Raw genomic sequence first — 20,067 nt, 5'->3', positions numbered from 1 at the left:
TTTCTCTTTACAAGATTCAACTTTACCATGTGAGTGGAAAAGGATTAGAACTGAATAATACCAAAATTCAGACAGTACTTTGGAAATGACAGCTGGGGCTGGGGGCCGGGGAAGACAACAACTTTAATTTCCAATAAATCTGCACTGTATTTAGAGAAATCATAGGCAGATAGAAAATGGTTCACATTGTCAGTTGCAATAGTCAGTATTTTATTTCACAAGAAACAGAATGGCAGGTAAAACTGAATTAAGACTTGTACAAGATTTGATGAGTGATCGGTTATGCTTTCACAAGTTCTCAAAGTCACTTCTAGATGTCTGACTTTTTAAGTTGATTGAGACCCGACTGGTTTACGAAGTGGAAATTGTCTGTGGACATTTGGACAGAAATCAGAGGGACCCGTGAAAAGACAAAAAAACTGAATAAGCGCTAGGATCAGGAAAATATCCAAGAAATTAGGTGAATTGGTATGGTGATTAGGGAAGGTGAACAGACAGGTTTTTTGAACTGATTGAAAAGAACAGAGTTAGTGTTGGAGGTGAATAACGCCCTGATTTCTTTGCCCAAGAAAAAAATTGATCAAGTACACTCAAGTGTACCTGACTTCTACTGCAAATAAACCAAAGGGAGCACAACATAATAAGTGATACAATAACTTTGGTAGATGCAAAGCTAGCAGCACCTTTGCAGAAGGACACTGATAAACACGTACAACAAAATTTAAATTGGTATTCACTTTAGGATAAATACATAAACCTACATGTTGATAGAAGCTATTGTTGGTTATCTTCCATTAGTTTTATTCATCTAGCAGAGCTTATCTTTTAGAACAAATCTTTCCTCAATCAAATTGGTGATTTCAGCAATGATACATCAAAATGAAATCAGAAGCCATTGTGTAAACCAAGGTTATGATGAATTTTAGCGTCACTGAATTCTTCCTTGTTTAAACAGCCAGCGTTATAAACCACAATTCACAGGGAAGATACAGCATGATCGATTGCAACATGATACATTAATTACAACTTCAATGGTCGACTTTTGATTTGTCCTTCCAACGGTCAATTTAAATGCAAATTCATGCTAAATTATGAACAGTTTAGATCTTGGACCCCTTAAGTTTGAGAAAATTGGGTTTGAAATTACCCATTATAATTTTAATTGAAGCCAGGCTTTAGAAGTCAAACTCATAATACCCGCCGTTACATTTAAAATGTGTTTTATCTAAATACTGCAAATTAAAATACGCGTAAACGTCTTTCATTCTAGCTGCCGGCCTAAATTAAGATTCTACTCTGGTCAGCGATACATTGTAATTTCCTGCAGTAAAAGCACTTAAGATGAAAGAGATAATGCAGCAGTGAAACAAACTACTGCTGAATCTTGACAGAACGGATTCTTAAATGCGGCTAATTTGTAGTTTCTATGCAACATCTCACTGCTTGAGAATTACTATGTTCATTTATGGCCACTGAAAATATCCATAAATCCCACAGAAGCCATAACAAGTACCAAATCAATATACTGACAGAAGGCTATCTTGACTTGAAATGATACAAAAACACTGTTTCTCTCCACAGGTGTTCTTGGTCTGATGGGTATTTCCAGCAATTTTTGCTTTTATTCCAAATACCCATGCAGATACTGATGTATTATTCCTAACCCCAACCATAAAATTGGTTGAATACACTAATTTTAATCAGGACAAATAAATAAGTAGGGTGCCACAAAGCTAATTAACAGAATAGAAACACCACAGGGAAAAAAAAACACACTTAGGCACAGCTAATTCATACCTATGTTTCAAACTTACTCTCTCAATACTGATAATTCTACCAACTCTTATATCAAGCCTTGAAGGTACAATTTCATCATTTTCAGCAGCTTGCCCTTTGGAAACTCCCTCTGAAAAGTGAATAAAAAAGAAAAAGGAATGAATTTGCATTTGTGCATATGGAATTTAAGCCTAATTCTTCTAAAGAATAATTTCACAGGCAATAATCTTTTTGCCTACATATGAAAATGAATCAATAACAGTTTACAAGAATAGCTATTTCAGCATAAGGTGTCAGGTGGACAATTTTTAAGTATGTCAAATGTGTAAATATTATTGTCTTTATCACAGCTTGCTTATTACGTTGTTTAACAACCATAGTTAAACTGTAGGAAGTAATCCATTTTCCAAACAAGATAAACCATCATATTTATAATTTGACCTTGGCATAAAAAGACAATATCTTAAAAGGATCATTCACCCTACAAGTCTGTGCTTGGTGACCTACAACACTGACAATAATGCTGCAAATTTAAACTTTTCATGTTCAAAACCCTCCTTGGTTTATTTCCACCCTATGTTTAACTTTCTATAGTCCTGTAAATGTCTGAAGACTGTGTTCCTCCAATTCTGGTCTCTTTCACATCTTCAAATTGGTTTGTTCCTCTAATAGCTAAGAGCACTTCAGTTTTCTATGCCTCTCAAGTTCTGGAACTACCCCTCGAAAAATTTTCCAACACTCTAGCTCTTTACCTTTAACAAACCCCCTAAGAAAGATATTGTTCCTCTGTCCCAATAACTGTTAATGTGATTTGATTAAAACTCTGTCTCAATGCTGTGGAGTACCTTCAGAGATTTCACCACATTAGAAGTGTTTTAGGACTCCAAGTTATCATTGTTCTGTGCTTACATGCCATTCTTTTAAATCAAAGCAGTCCAATTTTAGTGTGTTCTAATTTCCTGTTCATCAAGGAAGACAAAAGATAACTTCCTATTTTAGAAAAAAAAGTACTCACTTTGATGCTTTGTAGGTTCAGGATAAGCAGCTCTGGTTAATTTCTGCATCTCTGGCATTTGAAACTTCTTCCTAATTGGATCCAGCAATTTGTTCAAGCCAACTTCAACAGAATTCTTCAGATCGCCAGGATGAACAGACTGAGGAGAAAGTGTTTTAATCCAATGGTAACACTCACTAACGGCTAATAGTGGGTTTAATGTAAATAACTATTAATAGGAACAACAGTAGGTTATTCAGCCCATTGAGTCTGCCCTGCTATTAAAATGACAGCTAATTGAACACTTCAATGCCTTTTACCCAATGCATCCCATAACTCTGTACGCCATGGATAATCATAAATCTATCAATCTCTAATTTAAACACAGTCGAAAGACCGAGCTTCCATGACTCTCTGTGGTAGAGAATTCCATAGGTTCACACCTTCAAAGTAAAAACAATTCTTGTCTTGGACCCAAATAGCAATTATTTTTACTTTCTTTAAATTGTGCCCCCGGTACCAAACTCTCCAACCAGGGAAAACATCTGTCAATATCTTTAAATATTTTGTAAGTTTCAATGTCATCATCTTTCATTCGTTGAAATTCTAGAGAATACAGTCCCAGTTTGCCTAGTTTCTCTTTATATGACAATCCTGCCATCCCTGGAACAAGAACAGTGAATCTTTGTTGCACTCTTTCTATGGCAATAAAATTCTTCCTCAGATAAAAGAGATGAAAATTGCATACAATACTTCAGGTGTGGTCTAACCAAGATCCTACACAATTGAGTCAAGGTTTCACTACTCCTGTACATACTTTTTCTTGCAAGACTAACATTCTATTATCCTTCCTAATAACTTGCTGTGCCTATATGTTAGCTTTCAGTGAATTAACACCTGGGTCCCTTTTGTGCATCTACACATTCCAACCTCTTACCATTTTAGAAATACTTAGCACATCAGTTTCTCCTACCAATGTGGATAATCCCACATTTTTCCGCATTATATTCCATCTGCCACGTTCAATTCCATTTGCTGAGTGCGTCCAAATCCTCCTGAAGCATCTTTACATGTTCCTCACAACAAATGGTCACAGTTGGCTTTGTATCATCTGTAAATCTGGAAATATTACATTTGGTCCCTAACTCCAATTCATTGACCCATGTTGTGAACAGTTGGGGCCTAAGTACTGATGTCAGTACCTCACAAGTTACAGCCTAACCACTCAAGCATAACCCATTTATTCTTATTTTCTGTTTTCTGTCAGCCAATCATTAAACCAAGACCTCCTATCCTAAGTGCTTTAATTTTTCCAACCACCCTTCTCTGGGGGACTTTGTCAAAAGCCTTCCGAAAAGCTAAGCATACTACATCCATCAGCCATGCTTTATCAATTTTGTTGGCAACATCCTCAAAAAATTCTAACCAGGTCGTCAAATATGACTTTCAGATAACAAATCCATATGACTGCCCAATCAGATCATTATCATCCAACTGTCTATTTATTCAATTCTTTATAATAGGACCCATCATTTTCCCTCTTATGGCGGTATGTCTAACAGTTTCTGTAGTTTCCCGTTTTCTCTTTTGCTGTCTTCTTAAATAGCGGGGTAACATTTTCTACCTTCCAATCCAAAATCTACACAATTTTGGAAGCTTATCACCAGTTCATCAACTATCTCTACAGCCATTTCTTTCAAAATTCTCAAAAGTAGACATCAGGTCTAGGAAATTTATCAACTTTCAGCCCAGTTAATTTCGTCAGGACAATCTTCTCACAGATGCCAATTTTCTTCCAACACATTCAACCCTAGCCACTTGGATTCTAGCCGTGGGAGATTTCTTGTACCTTCCTCAGTGAAAACAAAGAAAAATATAATAATTTAGCTTCTCTGCCATTTTGCTATTCCCCATTACAATTCTCCTGACTTTGCCTGTAATGGACCCACATTTAATTTTAGCCAATCGCTTCCCTTTTGCATATCTATAGAAGCTTTGCTAGGCAGTTATTTTATGCTTTTAATAAGATTACATTCACTTCCTATTCTCCCAGTCTTGTTAATCTGCTTCTGATATCAATGACCAGAGTTCAAATGAATTATTGGAAAATATACATTTCTGTGGTGAATATTAATAAATGTTAAACATTCATAAGGAAGTCAGTCCTTAAAATCAAGAGTTTAGATAATGTATGTGGAAGAATAACAAACTAACTTATGTTAAGTACAGGTGTAAAATAGGTCAACATTTAATCTAACCTGATCAACGAAGTCTTTTTCAAGTTCATCATACTCTACGTAGGTCTTGCAGCCACCCCACTTCTCATCTCTCAAAATAACAAACTCTGGGGAAAGAAAGTAGGTAAAACAGTCATTTGGAGAACTGACAAACAGAAATATCAGTTAGAGTTCTGAATACATGAATTGGGAGGAATAAGCAATTTGGTCCATCAAGTCTGCTCCATCATTCAATAAAATCCTTGCTGATCTGATTTCTTCACTTTCCCACCTACTCCTGAGACCCCTCCATTTACTTGCTAATCAAGAAACTAGCTACTCCTATATTAAAAGTATTTAAAGATTCTGCTTTCTCTGTCATTTGAGAGTACCAAAGGCTCGTGATGGTCTGAAAAAAAATACTTGTTTTAAATGGGTGACCCCTTATTTTTTTAAAAAATGACCCCTAGATTTAGATGAAAGTACCCTCTCTACAGTCACCCTGGCAAGATGCCCTCAGGATCTTTTATGTTCCAATTAAACGTATATGCTATGAGCTGCCAGAGAAAGTGGTAGAGGCGAGTGCAATTACAGCATTTAAAAGACATTTGGACAGGTATATGAATAAGAAAAGTTTAGAGGGATACATGCCAATTGCAGTTCAATTTAGGAAACCTGGTCAGCATGGACGAGTTGGGCTGCTTCTGTGCTATATGACTCTATGACTCAAAAAAAAGTGCCATCTTGCTTGGAACTCTAGCAAATACAAGCTTAGCACGTCCAACACTTCCTTAAAAAGGTAAATCACTCATTCCAGAGCCGTAAATCTTCTCCAAACTGCTTCCAATGCATTTATACTGTTTCTTAAATAACGAGACCAATACTGTACACAATACTCAAATACGATCTCACCAATGCACAATGTAACCTAAATATAACTCCCCTATTTTGTATTCAATTCATCTTGCATTAAACGATTTATTAGATTTTCTAATTATTTGCTACATCTTCATACTGTTTTCCAACTCATGCACTAGGACACTCTGCATTTCAGAACTCAGCAATCTCTCACTATTTGGATAATATACTTAATTTTTAGACTGCTTGTCAAAATGGACAATTTCACATTTTCTCACATTACATTCCATTGGCCACATCGTTAGCGTATGCAAGGAAAAAAACACAAAGAACTGTGGATATTGAACAAAATAAATTGCTGACAAATCTCAGTAGGTCTGACAATATCTGTGGGGAGAAAGCAGAGTTACTGTTTTGAGTCCAACGACTCTTCACGAGAACTAATAGCAGTTAGGAAAAAGTGGTACTTATGTTGAAGATGAGGTTCGGGCCGAGAGGTCAGGTGAACGGAAAGGTGGTGATGGAGCCGAGAGACAGAGATATTAAAGGAGTAGGCAAATGAAGGGCTTATTGATAGGCCAGGACAGAAGAGAAGCGGAGTAAGTGATAATGACAACTGAGAGTAGGACAGTGTGTATGAGAGTAGGAGAGAATGGGTAGGCTGTGCTAACAGGTCTGAGAGTGGGTGAGAATGGGTTAGCTGTGCTAATAGTAGGAGTGGTTAAAAGAAAATGGAAAGGCAGAATCAAGTTTAAAACTTATTGAGCTTGCTGTGGAGTCGTGGAGACTGCAGGGTTCCCAAGCAGAAAATGAGATGCTGTCCTTCGAGCTTGTGCTGACATTTCCTGATTCCGCAGCCTCGAGGACTTGATATCATGTTCAATAACTTTGGAGCCCGATTCCATCCTTCCAAGTTTTTAATCCACCCAACAACCAGTCCTGTCATGACATAGTTTGCTTTTAGCACAGCCTACCCATTCTATATTACTCTCAGCTGTCATTATCACTTACTCAGCTTCTTTTTTGTCTTGGCCCATCAGTAATCCCCTTGTTTGCCTACTCTCTGTCGCCACCTGTCCGCTCACTTTCCCCCTCAACCATTTGGCCCCTTCAGTCTGCTCCCCTGTTGGATCATGGCTGATTTGCCTTTGCCCCATAACCCCTGGGCCCCTTACCAATCAATACACTTTTGCAGCAATGAGTTCCCAGATTAATAACCCTCTGGTTGAAGAAATTCCTCATTTCAGTTCTAAAGGATCATCCCTTCACTCTGCTGTGCCTCCTGAATTACCCCCAGAAATCCGTCTTCAGCAGGTATAGTCATTGCTCCGTATCCGCGAGGGTGCCATTCCAGAGAATCGCGCAAATGATGAAATTCGTGAGGTCAGAGCTCATTAAAAATAGGTTAAAAATCAAGGAAATGCGAATGTTCATATTTGTTATTTTTTTTTGGGACAAATTCATGATTCATGATTTCACAGATACTGCATAACACTTCTTTCCTACTTGCTATCCATTCTGATGAAGAGTCATTGGATTCAAAAAGTTAACTCTGCTTTCTCTCCACATATGCTGCCAGACCTGCTGAGTTTCACCAGCAATTTCAGTTTTTATCCACGAGTGACTACTTGGCTTCTGCCCCAGCCTGATACTTCTGGGATATTACCACACAAATAACTTTCAGGTTATTGAAAAGAGAGACATGCTGCTGAAGTTTTTTGGCTTGCACTCAGCAGAACAAAGGAAATAATGCAAAATTCCAAACAATCACAACAATTTGAGTCACAGGATTAGCAAGTCAACTGAGGCATTGGCATGGAGAAAGAAATGGGGAGCCATAAAAATGCCAAGCTCCCACGTCAATAAAAGAAGTGTAAGTTTCAAGATATTCCTTTTGTTTGCATAAAACAGGTCATCATGTATGAATGTCTGCTGATTCTAGGGAAAATAAATGAGCACGACTGATTATCTTAAATTAGGATTAATGTTCTATTCATACATTCGGGATAGTTCAGCAAGTGCTGCCCAACTGAGGAATCACATCAAATGGATGCTTTGCTTTGGGTGTTTACAAGTCTGGCCAGGGTGAGTACAGTCTGAAACACACCTATTAAAAACCAATGAAAGAACATGCTGATTCGATCAACTCATTGTGGACATGAGTGGTGTAAGTATCTGGCATCATACTGGCACTGAAATTCAAACACTACGTTCCTCACTTGTGTAGTTAGCAGAATGTCTTTTTGGACTAATGGCAACATCCTGCTATTGGAAAATGCTACTCACAGAACAACAGCAGTGTGAAACAGCTTGTTTATCTTGCATTCAAATTTGAGAGATACTCTGCTTTTCTAGGGTAGCAGGTAAATCAGGAATGTTTCAGGTCTGAAAGTGGCAGTCTTTGGCACATTTGCAAGTTTGCACATTACAGAGCAAACAATATCTGATCAAGATAGTCACTGTCCTATAGAATAGCTTCCATTTGCTCTATTTCTGTACCTTGCAAGATGAGCCAATATTTAGAATGCTACTTGCATTCTGCTGATTAGGCAAATGTTGTAGTACATGTAGAAACTCAGAGTATATTGATACCAGACAGCCCATTAGCTAGAAACTTGAAGTTGGAATTTTCAGAAATACATCAATCTCTACAAAGATACTAACAACATTTCAAGTTTTGATAAATCCACTTTATGCCCGTTTATGGTAGGAGTGTCTCAAAAGATGGAAACTAAAGAAACACTAATTTTTGCCGAAACTATTCTGATAACAATAAGTAAAATTCCATGTTCTTTATTCTCACCTCCATGTAAGGGAAACAAGACATGTTTCACAAAGGATAAAACACCATTGTTCTCCACATTACCAGGTTCACAGAATGCCCGTTTCAGCTTCTTTTTAATGTCTTCCTTTCCGTCCAGCAAGTCAATTTTGGATTCCTAAATGCAATAATTAATGTGAACATCCAAAAGAGATTACCTAAAGAAAATTATTTACATATATGAACAATTGTATTCAGTATTCTCTTGCCAGAGTTCCACCTCTTAACTTCACACCTTGGAGTACCAATAATTCTTCAAAAAAATTTCAATTGCAAGTTTTAGTTTTACAGTAGCAATGACTCTCAAAGCACTTTAATCATCGATTCCTATTAACAGGACAAGATCTGCTATGAAGCTGCAGCCTTTCAACAACTAACTATCAGATGCGGTTGATACCTACAGAGTATAATTATCACCATTTGTTTATTAACTGCAATATTGAATGATTTTAAAACAAAATTGACGTGATTTCTGATCAAATGGAACAGGTACTTCAAAACATTTGTATTTCTTCTCTCCCCCAAGATTTTCACTGCATCAGTAAGCATTTCATATCTCTTGTTATGAAATATGAGATTTCATATTTCAGGCTACGTTTTACTTACTGATAGAATTGCACTGCAATTGAGTTCTTATACATAAAAATAAATTCTGTTGTACCATACAGTCACTCACTTTCAGATCACAATATCTGTTAAACTATTAATTACAAATGAAATGAAATTTGTTGGTAAGTAATACCTCTTCAGAAGAGCTCATTTTCCCTCCAGTCAGACCTGGCACCATAGGATTCATCAAGTGAATACGTTTGGCGTACCCAAGAGCTGGAAGATACTGAATAAGTTCAAATATCATCAATATACATGGTAGTTCAAGATTTTAAAATTTTAGTGGTATAAAGAACAGCTAATTCAGAAGGTGAACAATTGAAGAACAAACAAGAACTAGGAAAAGATTTATTTTAAGAAAGACTTCAAAGCATTTGTTATGCTAACACTGCATTCCTACTTTTGATCAGACAGTATTTTACCATCAAAATGTTTCATGCAGTGCTTCATCCAATAGATTACTTTTGACAAGCAACGATTATTATGATAACTGGTAACAGCCACTCTGCTTTAACTATGTTCGACAGTGTAAGATGATTAATTCAGCTACTCTTAAAAAAAGTTTAAAAAATTCTACTGCTGTAAAGAGCTGCATTAAAGCTTTTATAGCAAGTACATAGAATTAAAGAAAGAAACATAGAAAATAGGAAAGGAATGGGTCATTTAGCCTTTGGAGCTTGCTTTACCATTCAATATGATCATCCCTCCTCTCCCGCTTTCAGTCCATATCCTTTGATCCCTTTAGCCCCAAGAACTGTAATCCTTCTTCTTGAATACATTAAATGTTTTTGCCTCAACCACTTTCTATGACAGAAAATTCCAAAGGTTCACCTCTCTCTGGGTGAAGAAATTTCTCATCTCAGTCCTAAATGTGCTTTCCTTCTATTCCTAAACTACTCTTCCTTGCTTACCTTGTATTCTTAGACTGTGATCCCTGGCTCTGGACTCTCCAGTCATCAGGAACATCCTTCCTGTGTTTACCCTGTCTAGTCCTGTTAAGATTTCATAGGTTTCAATGAGATGCTCCCTCATTCTTCTAAACTCCAGTGAATATATTTTTAACCAAATCTCTCTTCATATGTCAGTATTGCCACCCCAAGAATCAGTCTGGTAAATCTTTGTTGCACTTCCTCCATAGCCAGTACACCTTTCGCTAGATAAGGAGACCAAAACTGCATGCAATATTCCAGGTACGGCCTCATTAAGACCTTGTATGATTACAGCAAGACATCCTTGCTCCTGCATCTGAATCCTCTCGCTATGAAGGCCAAAACATCATTTGCCTTCTTCACATCCCTGGTACACCTGCATGTTGACGGCCAGCAGCTCGTGTACAAGGTCACCCAAATCTTGTTACACTAACCCCTTTTTCAATCTATCACCATTCAGATAATAATCTGTCTTGCTGCATTTGCTACCAAAATGGATAACCTCACATTTAGCCACATTATACTTCATCTGAAATACATTTTCCCACTAAGTCAATTTGTCCAAATCACACTGATGCATCTCTGCATCCTTCCCGCAGATCACATTCCCAGCCAGCTGTGTGGCATCTGCAAACTTGAAGATATTAGATTTATTTCCATCATCTAAATCATCAATATATATTGTGAATAGATGGGTTCCTATCACTGATCAGTGGCTTCCACTCTGAAGATGTCCCGTATATTCCTATTATTTGTTTCCTGTCTACCGACCAGTGCCCCATTCATGTCACTACATTACCCCAAGTCCCATGCGCTTTAATTATACACACTAAATGCTTATGTGGGACCTTATGGAAAAGCCTTCTGAAATGCCAAGTAAACCACATCCACTGGTCCCTCTTTATCAACTACTGGTTACATCCTTGAAGAATTCCAGTAGTGTGGTCAAGCATGATTTCCCTTTCTTAAATCCATGCTGAGATCCTGTCACTATTTTACAAATGCTCTGCTATCAAATTTTTTTATAGTGGCTTCTAGCGTTTTCTCTACCATCAACATCAGTTTGACCAGTTCATAATTCCTTGGTTTCTCTCTGCCTCCTTTTTTAAAATAGTGGGGTGGTATTAACTACCCTCCAATCTATAGGAACTGTTCCAGTCTCTATAGAATTTTGAAAGATAACAACCAATGCATCCACTAGCTCTTCAGTCACTTCCTTGAGTACTCTAAGATGTAGATTATTAGGCCCTGGAGGTTTATTGGCCTTTAATCCTAACTATTTCCCCAATAGTATTTCTCTACCAATACTGGATTTCCTTAAGTTCCTCCCTGTTGCTAGACTGTGTTGCCTAACATTTTTGGGACTTTATTTGTACCCTCCTTTGTGAAAACAGAAGCAAAATAATTAGTCTGTCACCTGTTTCCCATTATAACTCCTTGTGTTTCTGTCTGTAAGGGACCTATATTTCTCTTCACTGATCTTTTTCTCTTTACATTTCAACAGAAACATTTACAATCAGTTTGTATGTTTCCCATAAACTTAGTCTTGTACTCTATTTTTCCCTTCTTAATCAATCCCTTTGTTCTCTCTGGCTGAAATCTAAATTTCTCCCAATCCTCAGGTGTGTTATTCTTTTTGGCCAATTTGTATATCCGTTTGTTGGATCTAATATTATCCTTCGATTCCCTTATTGGCCATGGTAGTGCCACCTTTTCCATCTTGTTTCTGGGCCAGACAGGAATGAGAAATTCTTGTTGTTTCTCCATGCACTCTAAATGTCTACCATTGCCTGTCCAATGTTATCAATTTGGGAGAACGTTCCCCAATTTATCACAGCCAGCTCACACCTCATACCACTGAAGTTTCCTTTATTTCAGTTCAGGACTCTAATTTCAGAATTAACTAAACCAACTTTCTATCATCAAGAATCCAAACATATAACGGTTACTCATCCTCATGGGGTCTCTCACAGCTACAGTGCCAGTTACTCTTTTATTATTACACAATACCCACAGTCCAGGATAGCCTGCCTGCTAGTTGGTTCCACTACATATTTGTGTAGAAAACCATTTTAAGATTAAAGTCACACGTAATTACAACTTTACTTGTAAGCTGTACCTGATGTGAGACAATGTCATCTCAATCACAACACTCTCTAATCAACAAATTGATTTCACAGCAGACTAAATTATGATCATTTCAAATGCACGTATACATGATTCTTTGCTTCCTTAACTGGGATTGCTGCACACTGGAATCTATACATTACAAAATGAATATAATGTATAAGAATATTAAAAACGGCACTAAACATGTCTGAAAAGATGTATTTTGGAAGGGGAAAAACTATGCTTTAAGGTTTTAGCAAAGATTTCTAGCTCAGGTTGTGATTGAGGTTGTTGACTTGCTCGCCGAGCCGGCTTGTTTTTGTTCAGGCGTTTCATCACCATGCTAGGTAACATCATCAGTGAGGCCTCCGATGAAGCAATGTTGTTCTACTCTGCTTGGAATTTATACTGTCCGGTCCAGTATAGTAAGTAGTGCCATTTCCAGTTTTGTTCTGTATGGGTTTGTATATTGGGTTCAATTCTATACGCTTGTTGCTTGCATTATGAGAACCATGCCCCTAGGAATTCCCGTGTGTGTCTATGTTTGGCTTGGACTACTATGGTTACGTTGTCCCAGTTAAACTGATGGCCTTCATTGTCGGAGTTTACTGATATTAAGGAAAGTTTGTCACGTCATTTTACTGCTAGCTGATGTTCATGTATTCTGATGATTAGTTTCCTTCCAGTCTGTCCAATGTAATGCTTGTGGCAGTTGTTTTGTATTTTGTAAACTACATTGGTTGGCAGTCATTGCAGCTAGTCAAAACTAGGCAAAAATGCCCAGGCAGACAGCACTAGCTATGCCATTTTAAATTGAAATGCTGTGTCTGAATAGAAGAACTTAATGAATTACAGCCCAATAAAACACATTTTAAATTTCTTAAGAACATAAGAACTAGGAGCAGGAGTAGGCCGTCCGGCCCTTCAAGCCTGCTCTGCCATTCAATAAGATCATGGCTGATCTTTTCGTGGACTCAGATCCACTTACCCGCTTTCTCACCGCATCCCTTAGTTCCTTTATTGTTCAAAAATAATCTACCTTATCTTTAAAAACGTTTACTGAAGTAGCGTCAACTACTTCACTGGGCAAGGAATTCCATAGATTAACAACCCTCTGGGTGAAGAAGTTCCTTCTCAATTCAGTCCTAAATCTGCCCCCTCTAATCTTGAGGCTATGCCCTCTTGTCCTAGCTTCACCTGCCAGTGGAAATATCCTCTCTACTTCTATCTTATCTATTCCCTTCATAATTTTATATGATTCTGTAAGATACCCCCTCACTCTTCTGAATTCCAATGAATATAATCCCAATCTGCTCAGTCTCTCCTCATAAGCCAATCCCCTCAACTCCGGAATCAACCTAGTGAACCTCCTTTGCACCCTGTCCAGTGCCAGTACATCCGTTCTCAAGTAAGGAGACCAAAACTGCATACAGTACTCCAGGTGTGGCTTCACCAGCACCTTGTACTCTCTGCTTTTAATCTCAATCCCTTTAGCAATGAAGGACAAAATTCCATTTGCCTTCCTAATTACTTGTTGTACCTGCAGACCTACCTTCTGTGATTCATGCACAAGGACACCCAGGTCCCTCTGCATAGCAGCCTGCTGCAACTTTTTACCATTCAAGTAATAATCCTTTTTACTATTATTCCTACCAAAATGTATGACTTCACATTTACTTACATCGTATTCCATCTGCCAGACCTTTGCCCACTCACTCAATGTATCTATGTTCCTCTGCAAAGTTTCACAGTCCTCTGCACACTTTGCTCTGCCACTCATCTTAGTGTCATCTGCAAACTTTGACACCCTACACGTGGTCCCCAACTCCAAATCATCGATATAAATTGTAAATAATTGTGGTCCCAACACCGATCCCTGAGGCACACCACTAGTCACTGACTGCCAGCTAGAATAGCACTCATTTATCCCCACTCTTTGCTTCCTGTTAGTCAACCAATCCTCTATCCATGCTAATACTTTACCCTTAACACCATGCATCCTTATCTTATGCAGTAGCCTCTTGTGCGGCTCTTGTCGAAGGCCTTTTGGAAATCTAGGTACACCACATCCACTGGGTCACCATTGTCCACCTCGCTCGTAATGTCTTCATAGAATTCCAAAAGATTTGTCAAGCATGACCTGCCCTTCATGAACCCATGCTGCGTCTGCCCAATGGGACAATTTCTATCAAGTTGTCTTGCTATTTCTTCCTTGATAATAGACTCAAGCATCTTCCCCACTACAGAGGTTAAGCTAACTGGTCTATAATTCCCCATCTTTTGTCTACTTCCCTTTTTAAACAGTGGCATCATATTTGCTGTTTTCCAATCTGCTGGGACTACCCCAGAGTCCAGCGAATTTTGGAAAATTACCGCCACTGCACCTGCTATTTCTCCCGCCATCTCTTTTAGTACCCTGGGATGCATTCCATCAGGGCCAGGAGACTTATCAATCCTTAGCTCCATTAGCTTCCCCAACACTACCTCTTCCGTAATAATGATTGTTTCCAGGTCCTCACCTACCTTAATCTCTCTGTCAATTACTGGCACGTTATTAGGGTCCTCCACTGTGAAGACCGATACAAAATACCTGTTCAATGCCTTGGCCATTTCATCATATCCCATAACTAAATTCCCCTTCTCATCGTCTAAAGGGCCAACGTTTACCTTAGCCACTCTTTTTCGTTTTATATATTTATAGAAACTTTTGTTATCTGTCTTTATATTTTGTGCTAGTTTTTTCTCATGTTCTATCTTACTTTTCTTTATAGCTCTTTTTTGTGGTTTCTGTTGACCTTTAAAGTTTTCCCAATCTTCCAGTTTCATGCTTTTTTTGGCCACTTTGTATGCCTTCTCTTTCAATTTGATAGCCTCCCTTATTTCTTTAGACACCCATGGCAGATTACCCTTTTTCTTACAGTCCTTCCTTTTCACTGGAATATACTTTTGCTGAGCACTTTGAAAAATTGCTTTGAAAGTCCTCCACTGCTCATCAACTGTCCCACCATAAAATCTTTGTTTCCAGTCTACTTTAGCCAAGTCCTCCCTCATTCTATTGTAGTTCCCCTTGTTCAAGCACAGGACCCTGGTATTGGATTTTATCTTCACACTCTCCGTCTGTATTCTAAATTCAACCATACTGTGATCACTCCTTCCAAGAGGATCCCTAACTATGAGGTCATTAATTATTCCTGTCTTATTACACAGGACCAGATCTAGGATAGCTTGCTCCCTCGTCAGTTCCATTATATACTGTTCAAGAAAACTATCACGGATACACTCAACGAACTCCTCCTCAAGGCTACCCTGACCGAGCTGGTCCGACCAATCTACATGTAGATTAAAATCCCCCATGATAATTGCCGTAGCATTTTTACAGGCATTGCCCGCCCCAATGTGATGTTATTATTTGGTGGCCTATAGACTATGCCTATCAGGGACTTTTTCCTCTTAGAATTTCTAATTTCCACCCAAATGGATTCAACCTCATTCTCCATAGAACCTATATCATGTCTCAGCACCACCCTGATGTTGTCCTTCAATATCAGAGCTACACCACCTCCCTTATCTTCCTGTCTGTCCTTCCGAATAGTCTGGTACCCTTGGATATTTAACTCCCAGTCGTGACCATCCTGTAACCATGTCTCCGTAATGGCTACCAAATCATATTCATTCGCGATGATTTGTGCCGTTAACTCATCAACCTTGTTACGAATGCTACGAGCATTCAGGTAAAGTGCCTTTATGCTAGCTTTCTTACCCTCGTGATTTCCAATATCTCTAATAATATCTCCTGAGTTATCCTTCCTTTTTGCTTCTTTCATAGTCTGCCTTGAACTTAAACGCTCCTGCACACATGCTAACCTGCTGCTTATCTTTTTATTTACCATCATACTCCCTGTCGTTTTCCCTTTCCCTTCCCCCCAACTCACTAGTTTAAAGTCCTAGTGACCACCCTATTTATCCTTTTCGCCAGAACACTGGTTCCAGATCGGTTCAGGTGGAGACCATCCCATCGGTACAGATCCCTCCGGTTCCAGAACTGATGCCAATGCCCCATGAAATGGAACCCCTCTTTCCCACACCACTCCCTTAGCCACGTGTTTACTTCCCTAATTTTCTTATCCCTAAGCCAATTTGCACGTGGCTAGGGCAGTAATCCGGAGATTATGACCCTCGAGGACCTGTTCCTTAATTTCGTTCCTAGTGCTTGATAATCCCCAAACAGGTCCTCCATCCTAGCCTTGCCTATGTTGTTAGTCCCAAGGTGGACCACAACAACTGGATCCTCCCCTTCCCGCTCCAATATCCTTTCAAGCTGGTCAGAGATCTCCTGCACCCTGGCACCGGGCAGGCAACACACCATGCGGGACTCCCGATCCGGCTTGCAAAGGATACTATCTATCCCCCTAACTATAGAATCCCCTATAACTACCACTTGTCTTTTTGCTCCCCACTCTTGAATGGCGTTCTGCACCATGGTGCCGTGGTGAGCTGGCTCATCCTCCCCTCAGCCCTTTTCCTCATCCACCCAGGGAGCAAGTATCTCGTACCTGTTGGATAAGGTCAAAAGCTGAGGCTCCTCCACTCCTGAACTCAGGATCCCCCTACCTGCCTCACTTGCAGTCACACCCTGTTGTCCCTGATCACTAACTGAATTTGAATTACTTAATCTACCAGGTGTGACTGCCTCCTGAAACAAAGCGTCCAGGTAACTCTCCCCCTTCTGGATGTGCCGCAGTGTTTGAAGCTCAGATTCCAGATCTTCAACTCTGAGCCGGAGTTCTTCCAGCAACCAACACTTGCTGCAGATGTGGTCACTGCCGTTCACAATGGGATCAGCCAGCTCCCACATCATACAGCTACAGCACATCACCTGCCCAGCCATCTCTACTTAGTTAATTACTTTATTACTTTATATCAATTTATGAGTTAAATACTTTCTAATACTTCTCTGCTATGGTCTTTTCAAATAACCAATTAATAGATAAATAAAAAAAGAAAGTAAATTTTTAACCAATTACACGATACAGAAGAAATAGAAAAAGTATAAAAACTTTACCTTACCAACACACCACAAACTAGAAAGCCTTCATTTATTATATATACATTTCTTCAAAGTGTCTCACCTTTCATTCAGAAAGTCAGTTCCCTCGTCCAAAATACAAGCCTAATGAAGATTTTTTTGTTAAGAATTTGCTTTAGCCTAAAACCTACCATGAAACAATATCCTGTATGTAAAGCTCCATGTATTTTTTTGTAAAGAGACAGGAAGATGATATTTTAAAAATGCAGCTAAGTTCTGGTATGTTTCTCTAGACAAATTCACTAGTCTAAAGTTTAAATTAATTGCTTTGGACTTCTTAACCTGTTCATGTAATAGTCAATATGAGAAGGTACAAAGCTTACCTTTTCTGCAAATGTGAATATTTTCCTCTGATCAATTCCACCAAACTGTGCATCGACCTTCAAGTATTCTTCATCCAAGGCCTAAAAGAGTAGAAAATGATTTCAAAAATAAACCTTAATCCTTTTAAAAACTTTGGTTAAACATTCTGTGCATATTGATATTACACCTTATAGTACTACGGGTCCTCACTTACCAAGTTTTAGTTGCATTCCTGAAAATTGTGACTTCAAGTAAACAACTTTAAGTGAATCACAGACTCCCACAGGGATCAATGTTAAGATCAGAGATAAGCGCCTTTGGACTTTTTTTTTGCCCAGGTAAGAAAAGGTACAAGTTGAAATACTGTACCATACATGCACAGCACTCTGTTCTCATTACTAAATAGAATAAGTGTACCACTGTACGATACAATATGCTCAAAAACATGCACCTGCTTTTAGCTTGACCAGGCTTCACTTAGTGACAGAAGTTAATGTAGGGAGTAACAGGGCTCCTGCACTAGCCAACATCTGCCACTAGATGGAGCCATTCACTATGAAACAAAGTGCTGGAGAAACCCAACAGGTCTGGCAGCTTCTGTGGAGAGCGAAAGAGTTTTGAATGAGTCATAATAGACTCAAAATGTTAACATTTCTCTCCAGAGATGCTGCCATCACTTTCTTAGTTCTCCAACACTTCCTGCTTTTACTTCAAATCTCCAACATTCACATTACTTTGTTTTTATATTAATTCAGCAGGAGTTCACAAGAACGATCAGGAAAACGAAACAAATTCAATGGCGAAAGGATTGGCCTAAACTGAGGGCAAAGGAGCAAGGCTGGGGCAACAAGCTTGGAGCCAAGACCACGACAGGGCAGAGGGAGGCAGCAAGAACAGGGGGAGCAATGACATTAAACCAGGACCGTGAACAGAATGTGAGGGAAGTGGCTAGAAAAAACTAAGCAAGACATGTTAAAGCAAGGACTTGTACAAATAGAGCAAGACGCAAAATCAATCCTTTGCTCATTAATTTCATCACAGGTATTAAAAGTAGCACCCTAGAACTAATACAACAGAAATACATTTTTAAACATGCAATGGATAATTGGAAATTTATAATACAGGCGAAATGAGGAACACAAAGACAAACTTCCATTAAAGTAAAACTTAAGTTGCTTATGACTGTCGTTTGAACATACACTCAGCCTTCATGTTTAATAACTTGAAATCCTGGTCAACACAATGATAATGGATAGATTATACAGATTACATCTCCCATGCTGACCTGTAATCCAGGATATAGGAGACCACTGAGGAGTGGATGGTCCACTTGTTTAACTACTTCAGCACCAGCTTTTTTGGCATCATGCTGAGTCACCACAGAGGATAATTTGTAAACATCCAAAGTGTATTCCCTGTAAATGCAAAAATTTTGTGAACGTCTTTAGAATGTCCTCACATTATACGATCAGAGATTTAATATTTAGCTCTTACCTGCTTAACTGATAATTAGTTCCCTTTACAAATCTGAGTTTTTCTATTGGCACACTGATACTTTCGAGCATTGCTTTTATGACATGTTCATAATACTGCGTCCTCAGTTCCAGCAGTTCCCAGGGAGCTTTCATGTTGTCCAAATAGGCATGCAAATCAGCAAACAGAATAGTTACCTGGAATGAAAGGGGCAACTTGATATCAAAATTATCCATTATTTTGATGAAAAATTTGCTAATAATTTCCATTATATCTGGGAATTTGGGATACAGCTTGTAAAATATTCATACAGAAACTGAAATACAGTATAAATATAGGAAGCTAAGTAGATATACCTCCAATTCTACAATACCTCCACTTCTCTTGACCACTTTTCACTGCCTTCATGTTGTCAGAGTATTTATCACATGTACAGTACCACATGAGCAGAAATTTCCTCCACTTAAACTTTAGGAAGGTTAACCTACTGGGTAGAATTTTCCCCTTCCTGGAGATGGCACAAAAAGCAAATAATTTGGCGAGATACTTCCCACACTTCTCACCACCTTACTAATTAAGCTTTGGATGAGAAGCCCCATTGGGGGAATTCTCAATTTGACACCAATTAAAGCCTGTATGTGGTCAATTAAAGGCCTCAACTTACTGCTTCCAAAATACCTACTTTCTGGGCATGTGGCAATCTTCCTGACAGCTGGTTGTTTGGAATGGGGAGAAGGAAGAGCGAGAGAAAGCGAGAGCGAGAGAAAGCGAGAGCCTACTTTCTGGGCATGTGGCAATCTTCCTGACAGTTAGTTGTTTGAAATGGGGAGAAGAAAGAGCGAGAGCGAGAGAAAAGGAGAGCGAGAGCGAGAGAAAAGGAGAGCGAGAGCGAG

General features: G+C 38.8%; 1 protein-coding gene across 1 annotated transcript in view; it reads right to left on the bottom strand.

The window, feature by feature from the left end:
* The window catches only part of yars1 (tyrosyl-tRNA synthetase 1), a 484,347-nt gene that overhangs the window by 13,695 nt on the left and 450,585 nt on the right, over window positions 1-20,067 (bottom strand). Inside the window, exons 4-11 of the mRNA XM_048613175.1 lie at window positions 19,196-19,371; window positions 18,987-19,116; window positions 17,722-17,802; window positions 9,408-9,500; window positions 8,648-8,783; window positions 5,029-5,114; window positions 2,792-2,930; window positions 1,815-1,906 (exon numbers count right to left, since the gene is read on the bottom strand). Of these exons, the coding sequence (XP_048469132.1) occupies window positions 1,815-1,906; window positions 2,792-2,930; window positions 5,029-5,114; window positions 8,648-8,783; window positions 9,408-9,500; window positions 17,722-17,802; window positions 18,987-19,116; window positions 19,196-19,371 (933 nt within the window). The remainder of the gene's footprint in view (window positions 1-1,814; window positions 1,907-2,791; window positions 2,931-5,028; window positions 5,115-8,647; window positions 8,784-9,407; window positions 9,501-17,721; window positions 17,803-18,986; window positions 19,117-19,195; window positions 19,372-20,067) is intronic.

The sequence above is a fragment of the Rhincodon typus genome, chromosome 27, assembly GCF_021869965.1.
Source record: "Rhincodon typus isolate 14 chromosome 27, sRhiTyp1.1, whole genome shotgun sequence".
NCBI lineage: Eukaryota > Metazoa > Chordata > Chondrichthyes > Orectolobiformes > Rhincodontidae > Rhincodon > Rhincodon typus.
This window is presented reverse-complemented; position numbering and strand designations above follow the sequence as displayed.